Source organism: Eubalaena glacialis, chromosome 16 (genome assembly GCF_028564815.1).
Source record: "Eubalaena glacialis isolate mEubGla1 chromosome 16, mEubGla1.1.hap2.+ XY, whole genome shotgun sequence".
Taxonomy (NCBI): domain Eukaryota; kingdom Metazoa; phylum Chordata; class Mammalia; order Artiodactyla; family Balaenidae; genus Eubalaena; species Eubalaena glacialis.
Genome location: NC_083731.1, coordinates 55,791,416 through 55,800,301, shown reverse-complemented (window position 1 = coordinate 55,800,301; position 8,886 = coordinate 55,791,416). Strand labels below are relative to the sequence as shown.

The following is an 8,886-nucleotide window of genomic DNA, read 5'->3' as shown; positions in this document are numbered from 1 at the left end:
TAATACATTAATACTACAAAATTGTTTTAAAAGAAGTGTTTCTTTTTCCTTTTGCTTTTAACTGCCATTGATAAAAGCATAACTGCCAAGAAAACTTTTTTTTTTTTTTATATATAGGGTCAGGGCATCTAAAGAGTCAAGTAAGGTAAATTGTTTCCTCCGTTGTAGCTGAAATTGCTATGTTGTTTTAAATTTCCTCTTCCAAATTAATGAACAGTTTTTTCTGTAGTATAAGAATGGGTTTGGCAGTGTGAAGATCAGAGCAATCTCTTCTTCATTAAATTGGGCAAAGAGTACTCACTGGTTCTCAAACTGTTAAATGGATATTAGGGTTTTTAATGAATGGAACATTTATTTTTGTGCCAGCTCAACTAACAACATTGACATGATTAGCATACATTTTGGCAACCATTCTAGCACAAGGTGTTAGTAAAAAGGGGCTTTTATCTTTGCGCTTAATTTACTTTAACTTTCCTTGTTATATATATTTTTAATGTGAATGAGATGTTTTTATAAAGGAAATCTTTGCACAAGAAGTTATTCAGAAATATGTCCTTTTATTAATGTTACAGGCATTTTTTTCATGCTAGAGATGAAATCCATACCCCAAACACATGAACCTTCTTCAAACTCATAAATGAATAAATGTTTTGTTATTTATACTGATAATTAAATCATTGCATTTGTAGAGAACTTTTTTTTTTTTAATGGTGTTTCACATGTATTTCCTTCCTGTAAAAGAGAGAAATCAGATATAAAAATGACTGGTGGAGGATGGTTTCCTCCATTGCTCTATATCAATTATGAATGAAAAGTTTGGGGGGTTAAATGATCTTACTTTCTTAGCTCAGTGGCCTCTCATAAAAAAGGAATTTCCAATAAAAATATATTTCCTTTTTGTAACAAACACTACTGCCTCATATGCTTATTATTTTATTTATTTAAATTTTCAAATTGAAGAAAACAAGAAAATGAGTTAATACCTATTCAAAAGGTCTTGGGTTTTTGTATTCAATTCTTTTTTTGCAATGTGTTTTTATTTTAAAATTTATTGAAAGCACTTGTAACACAGCTTACAGAGGATTTGTTATAAGTATGTATTAAAATGAGTGTTTATAATTGATTCTAAGTCATAATAAATTAATATGCATGTACACATGCATGGGTATAAATTTTCATGTGAACTTCTATCAAACACATAGACATACTCTTTCTCTATTATATACATATATATATGTGTGTCTATATATGTCTATAACTACACATGTATTTAATAATAATTTACCAAATGTTTAATTAAGTAATGAATTAGTTTAATATAAATGTTAGCATAACAGAATATTTACAGTTTACCCACATTTACCTCTAAAAACAAATGAATGTCATTAACAGGAACTTCAGTAAAAGAATAAGCCCATGTTCAAATATAAAACAGTAAAAATGAGAAAGAAATTATGAAAATATATACCTTTAATTTGCAGGCATAGAAACACTTTTGGTACAGTACAGACACATGATGCCCAAAAGTAGAATGATCCAGTTTAAGTTAACACTTATTCTTTGTTTACAAAGATAATTTTGCTATAGCTCTCGTATAAAATAAAATTTCCAGCTCACACAAGGAAGTGAAGGTGATCAATCACTGATAAACCAGCTTGCTTCACTGCAAAGTGTTCAGTAAAAGCTAAATTATCAAAGAAATCTGCTGCTGGGCTTACAAATAAACTCTTGGACCCAATCCAAAGCCAAAGAAAGGAAGCCAGAAGTGGTAGCCAACAAATCTAAACAACAACAAAAAGATAAGTATAACTTTCATAGAAAAGGTCCAGCTAAAACAACCAGTAGTGTCCACCAGCTTCTAGAATAATTTTGTTTTAATAAGAGTTTTCTTTTTTCATGAAACACATGAGTTTAAGTATATAAGAATCTAATACATAACCCAAGTATAAAGCACTACTGACAAGTTGTGAAAGCATCAAAATGTCATGAACACCTATGAAGCAACTAAGATTGAAACATATCTTTGCTTCTGGCTATTTCTCTTGGACACAATTTCTAGTTACATTTCCTTTAAGAAAGAATATATATATTTTCCCTTGCAATAATAGCAAGTGCAGTGGTAAAGCAAACAGAAAGCAACCAGAGTACACAGAAGGTGAATTACTCTTCAGCACGTCAGATCTTTAACACATGGCAGAGCATTTATCCTTGCTAAAAAAGAATTGCGCTTCTTTGTGAAGTCTTCTCTTTCAAATTATACATTATGCACTTGTGAGGTAATAAACATTCTGTTTACAAATGCATTTCTTTTCTTTTTTATCATACATTTAAGTGGGGTGACATTCCATTTACTTTAATTTCATCTTTGTTTAATGTTAAAAACAATATATTTAAAATAGACTCTTTCATTAATTTCATGTACAACTGTCATGTACAATACCTTAAAAGAGTTCCCTGCAAAGGAGCAGCTGATGCCCTCTTGTGGTTAAAGGACTTTTTTAGGCAAAAATGCAATGTACCATTTTCTTACCTTATTCCATGGTTTTAACAATCATCTGCTTGGTGTATGAAAGCTGCAAATCATGTCCAAGCTTTTTTTATAACAGTTCCATAGCTGTTAGTACCAATTTTCATTAAAAAAAGTGCTGTACACATTTTATAACCTCTGATTTTGAATTTAAAAACCTGTAAACAGCTATTTACAATACAGTACAAGTTATAAATTAGATGTCCAACACTCTTTGGGTGGTGAAGACTCTCCAAAGTCAGTTAAAACATCTCTGTTACTCCACAGCAAAAAAAAAAAAAAAAAATCAAATATTAGAAATATCCATTGGTTTCCTCTCTCTCATATGCAAGTCAATTTTTCCTTTTAATGGAATTTGTACTTCCAAATTTTCATCCTCCCTGTGATGCCTTTTCCCTCTCAAACAGATGTATATGCCCATCCCTGTTATGAGAGTGATAGAACCCAAGCTTATTACAGACAGAGCTACTAAGGTGGGCATACAAGACACAGGATCAACTTTCCTATGAGTCGGTTCTATTGAGATCTGTGGTTCTTTCTCCTCTATGTTAATTTCTGGTTCCTTTCGTAAAAGACTCTCAATGTAGCTCTCATTACTGACAGTGTCATTGACAAATAGGTTCACCATGACCATGGAATGGAGAGGTTCGGGATAACCATGATCACTCACTTTCACCAGTAAACGATGGAGCCCATAATCTGTCTGCAGCAATGCCTCCTCCAAAGTAATGTTGCCAGTTTTAGGGTCAATCCTAAAGGACTCAGGCCTAGGACCTCTTCTCCCTATGATGCTGTAAGCTATGACAGCATTCATGCCTGTGTCTTTGTCAACTGCGTAGACCTCTGTAACTGGGGAGCCAGGGAGAGTAGAAGGTAATACCAACAGGTAAGACATGTTAGATTGAGGAAATAAAACAAGAGGTGGGTTGTCATTGATATCTAGAAGGAGAATTGTGATTTTTGTGGTAGAGGAGAGGGGAGGCTCACCTCCATCAACAGCTTCAACCCACAAAGTATAGGAGCTTTGCTGCTCTCTGTCCAAAGAGACTTTGGCTCTCAGCATGCCCTTTCCTGTGTCTATGACAAAAATATCACTCTGGTTCACCACGGAGAGGGCAACCCATCCATTTTGCCCAGCATCGGCATCTGTTACACTAATTACTCCAATTTCACCATATCCTGGAAAGTTTTCTGGCACAAAGAAGCTGAAGTCCTTGTTGATGAACCTAGGACTGTTGTCATTTTTATCCAACACTGTGATAGCCACGGTGGCTACTGATTCTTTGGGTGGCTTCCCAGAGTCAACAGCTCTGACTGTGTACTTGTACTTTTCTTTCTCTTCTCGATCCAGCTGAGTAGAAACGGTCAGAACTCCTGTGACACTGTCTAAGGAAAAATATGATGGAGCATCAGGTCCCAGAAAATATGAAACTTGTCCCCTCTCTCCACTGTCAGCATCTGTAGCATCTAGCTTAGTCAAAAAGGCATTGGGTGAGTTGTTTTCTTCAATGGTTAGTTCCACCAAGGGTTGAAGGAAAATAGGAGCATTATCATTGTCATCTAAAAGTTGCACTTTAATCATTTTTTTGACATGAAATCCCTCAGAGTTCCAGGCTACCACAGCTATTTCATAGAACTGCTGTAGCTCATAATCCATAGGTTTTGTGGTTTCTAGCAGATACTCATTACTGTATGGTTTGTAGGGTGATAACCTAAATGGTCCTTCACCATCCAAGTAGCAGTTCACCTTGTATTTACCTTCTGGATCTCTTATGGTGAAAAATGCAATTGGAGTGTTAACAGGTTCCAGTTCTTTCAGGTAAACAATACCATTTATCTCATTCACTATATAACGAGGGACAATTTCAGGTGGTCTGAAAATGACTTTGATAATGGTCACCAGGGCAGTTATCACAGCAGGGATGCAGCCCGGCCCATTAGCAAGAATGGTGAGCTTGTGTGTTTGCAGAACACTTCCCCCAATCTTACTGAAAAGTTTAATGACTCCAGTGTTTTCATCCAGATGGAATAAATCCTTGGATGCTTGTGGAACTTTCTGGCTGTAAGAGTAGGTGATCTGAGCATTGTTTCCCAAGTCTCTGTCCACAGCCTGGACAGCTGCAATTGGTGTGCCCACTGTAGCATTCCCATACATAGTGACATTGATTTGTGAGTCTGTGAAGAGAGGACAATTGTCATTAATGTCACTTATGCCAATGGTGAGGGTGGCACTGCCCAACAGTGGTGGAGACCCACCATCCTCAGCTATGATGATGCTCACATACTGGTCCTGGGTCTCCCTGTCCAACAGTCCCATGACAATTAGGTAGGGGGTTCGCTCCCCATTCTCATTCTCCTCCACGTCCAGGGTGAACATACGATGGTAGTCCAGCAAGCGGTAGGTCTGGACTCCGTTAGTGCCTATATCTCGGTCCATGGCAGGATGCTCTATGGCCAGCCGGGTGTTTACAGGTGCATTTTCTGGGACCCAAACCGATATTTCGGAAACAGGGAACTGTGGGGCATTGTCATTGATGTCCCGGATAGCGATTTTCACCTTCACAAACCTAAAGTATTGCTGAGGCAGGACCAGTACATCCAGAAGCAAAAGACAAGAGTCAGCGGAAGGCGAAGAGGAGATGGAAATGCTGCCCCCCCAGGCAGCCCCTCCACCTCCTTCAAGACACAGGGCCTCCCTGTCGATCTCCTGGGCAGAAGTGTGCAGCTCCCCGGAGCGGTTGTCCAGGGTCACGTACTGGCCACTCAGTCCCTGGGAGGCCAGGCTGAAGGAGAGAGGAGGGTTCCGCTCGGCGCCGCTGTGCTCCGGGGGCTGCGACTGCGTGTCCTGCCTCCCTGCTCCGGGCACCAGCCGCAGGTCCTCGGCCAGGCTGCCGATGAGCACCCCCGCGGGCAGTCCCTCGTTCAGGCTGTACAGAAGCTCCGTGGCGCGGCTGTAACTCGCCAGGCAGTTGAAGGGTCCCACGAAGAGGAAAAACAGAAGCAGATGCTGAACGTGGGGGGAGGAGAGAAGGCTTATTACACACACGCGGAAAACACAGAGCTTGGAGTCAGAACCATTGCCCTGGGGTCATTCTGGCTCCATCCCCATTCCCAAAGGCAGACGCTCCAGTCAGAAAGGGGTGAAGAGGAAACTTGCTGTAAAGGAGAGATCTATGGGGCAACACTGTCTCCAAAACATAATTTTTCTCTTTACTTTCTACCTCTTCCCCCCACCCCCCCGCCCCTGCCCGGCTCCCCATCACCACCTCACTCAGTTAATATTCGGAATCCCAAACCATAAGTCATCCCTGGAAATACATGTCGGAGTGGAGAGGACTGCGCAACGCGACAGAGAAACCACCAGTGTAGGTCATGAGGAGGGAGGGGGCTGGTAGTGGAGAGGACCGAGAGGTGGGCACTTTATTTTCCATTGAAATGTTTCTACCACTAAGATCCCCGGAATGCGAAATGTGTTACATCCCTTGTTATGAGACCAATAACAACAATATTAATAATAATAATAATATAGTAACTCTACCCCCTCGGACTCCCTACCCCACTAAATAAACGTTTTAGGTCGGAAGAATCGATTTTCATTTTAGTACGTATCTAAAATCAAATCGAAAGGATCTGTATTTCCACTCCCTAACAAGCTCTCACTAATCCCCCTCCCTTAGGGAAAGAGAAGTAAATGTGGGAAATTATTATGCAAAAACAATTTGTCAATTGCAGTAGACAGTCACAGCCAGATGCTGGCCGCAGGAAACAATCTACGAACCCCTTTATCTCAAAGCCAACTGAGCACACCCCAGCCTTCTCCACCTCATCTGCCTACATTTCTGCTTCAGAAACTTCTCACGACCCAAGGACTTGCCTATTCCTTGCTAAAATGCAGACACATTATCCCAAACTCCCTTTCCCTCCACCCAACCTTCCTGGGAAGTTTGAATTAAGGTAAAAGGTTTGAGAAACCATCAAGGCGTGGGAACTGCCCCACAGTACAGCAACTTGTCGTGGCCGCGAGGCTCCTGGACCCCTACCCTTACCGGTAGGTTTCTGTGGCTGGTGCTGCTCCTGGAACGACTTAGACGCCCCATATCCAGGCGCGGGTGCCAGGTTGCCGGGCGCCAGCTCACTGGCAGGGCCCGCGAGCTGCGCGCATCCCCTCGGCCGCGCATTCCCAAGGAGGCTGCAGTCGGCGCGCTCCTGACGGGGAGGCGGCAGAAGACACTCCCTCTCTGTGCATGCAAATCGGTGGGGAACTTCAGCCAATAGTCACTGGCTCGTCAGTTAAGGACAGCAGCTCAAGGGGGGCAGAAAGGCGAGGGGGTACCGAGGCACCGTCATGGTTTCCTGTCCTGGACCTGGGTTAAGTCCAGACCCCGCCGGAGGAGCCGGAGCGGGTACTTGCCTCTGAAGACGGCGACTAGGCGCCACCCGGTCGGACTCCGGGGCGGTTGCCCACAGTCCTCTCTCCTCGCAGCACCAGTCAGGATCCAAGTCCACAGGTTGCGAGCGTGAGAGGGAGAATTAGACTAAATTAATAAGCCTGCATTTATATCTGATTAGAGAGAAAGGAAGTCGGCACTACAGAGCAATAACAGGCGCGATCCCCAAACGCCTGCTTTGCCACCAGTTCTTCCGAGAGACTTGGATCCAGCAGTGTTTGCAAAGAGAAAGAAAATCCACTTTCTCTGCAGAGAGAAGGAACTTCAGACTCTTAGTAAGGCGGTCTGAAGCAGAGAAGCAAATATATAAATTCGGTGAAGGTTTCGACGTGCTTTAATTTTGAAGCTTCGCAGTTGGCGGTGACAAAGCTTCTGCCAATTTCCTAGTTGTAGGCGCAAGGGTCTCTGGGTGTCTGCCTTGTGGTCTTTTGAGACAACCGCGGCTTCTGGCTAAGGTAAAGAGCCAAGAGGGAGAGTGGCAACAATTGCTTGGTAACAGAAGTGGTTCTGCCTGCAAGCAATTTTACCAGATTTCTCTAAGGGATTTTTTTTTTTTTTTCTTTTTTTTGGAGGGCACTCACTGAAGCCTAGGCTCAAAAAAAAAAAAAAAAAAAAGGCTACATTTCAAGTTATTACTTTTTTTTTTTTTTTTTCCTTAGAATTTTTACTGGGAAAGGAATTCTGAAGGAGTGTGGTGGAGACTGCTTGGCTATCCCCTCTGGCTCTGACACTAAATAGAGATATGACAAGTTTCCTCATTTATAACGTCAGGGCTGGTGAGAGACTCCAGTGCATTAAGTCTGTGAAACACTTTTTGATCTGCAGGGTGCCATGTAAGTAGTGATAAAGACCATTGGCCTTTCCCTGAGTAGACATTTCTCTTCATCCCTAGGTTTCCATATATCCTGTGGGCTGCCCTGAACATAAAACCCTCCCAGCTGAGTAACTAATGACTGAGCCTGGAATAGAAAAGTACTCCTCCTGGGTTAGAGAAAGATCTGACATCCTGTGTTTTCCATAGGATCCACTTCAATTTTCTTCTTCTACTGTATGCTAAACAGAATATAAATTGCTTAGCAGAGCTAATTGTTTTGCTTCTGACCCTTCCTATTTTCTCCTCATCCCCACTCATCCTAGAGAGTCCTAAATAATTGATAACACACTACATCAAAACACCTGGTGTGTGTAACAACTTATTGCACAAATGGGGCTGTACATGGAATTCGCAAACAAAACTTTCTGTAATACAAATCTGGCTTATAAAATCAGCTTCTTTAAGTTCTTTGGAGTGAAACTGGAAAGCTGATGAAGTGGTAAACACACAGGAACATGTACATGTACGTGTAAGGCCATCACACAGCTGGTAAACAAAACACAGTCAGGCAAGTATGCTTTGCCTCTCCTTGCTTCTTCAGCTGCTCGTTCTGCCCTGCAGTTGAACTTTTGCCACATAATTGGTAAATAGTTATACTTTGGGGTCTGTAGTTGAAACATATCCGACTCCAAAAATCAGTAGAAAGCTGCTTCTGAAATGTGTTTAGTTTATGTCTTCACACAATACCCACAGCTTCTGAAAGTTTGAGGCACATGGCCAGAATTAGGCAATCCATCCATGGTCAGGATACATACAGGCTAGACCCACAGTCTGAATTAATTCTACATTTATACAGAGAGCAACAGCACTAGACTCTATATCCCCTTACAGTTCATGCCCTCTCCAACAGGTTAAGATCACTCACCTGTTTTGATGAAAATATAGGGATTTCTTTCTTTAGTTTATCCTTTGTTTACAAGGACACTACATTCAGCAATAATTTTCTGTAGTGTTTCTAAAAAGCATGACCATATAAACTATAATGTAAGTTGAAACACCTAAATTAAACATTCTGGAGATAATGTTTGGGACAACAA

The 8,886-nt window shown here is 41.4% G+C and overlaps 1 protein-coding gene across 1 annotated transcript; it reads right to left on the bottom strand.

Annotated features, from left to right (window-relative positions):
- Window positions 1–2,340: 2,340 nt before the first annotated feature.
- PCDH20 (protocadherin 20) lies at window positions 2,341–6,881 on the bottom strand. The gene is made up of 2 exons (XM_061170760.1): window positions 6,574–6,881; window positions 2,341–5,534 (listed from the first exon to the last, which is right to left on the bottom strand). The coding sequence occupies exons 1-2, from the start codon at window positions 6,703–6,705 to the stop codon at window positions 2,814–2,816; spliced, it is 2,853 nt and encodes a 950-aa protein (XP_061026743.1). The 5' UTR covers window positions 6,706–6,881; the 3' UTR covers window positions 2,341–2,813.
- Between the last annotated feature and the right edge of the window lie 2,005 nt (window positions 6,882–8,886).

Bases quoted from the DNA above. Each gene is read 5' to 3' on its own strand.
- PCDH20 (XM_061170760.1), bottom strand. From the start codon at position 6,705: ATGCGCGGCCGAGGGGATGCGCGCAGCTCGCGGGCCCTGCCAGTGAGC. The intron at 5,535-6,573 runs GTAAGGGTAGGG...CCCCACGTTCAG, and splicing joins CCAGCCACAGAAACCTACCG to CATCTGCTTCTGTTTTTCCT.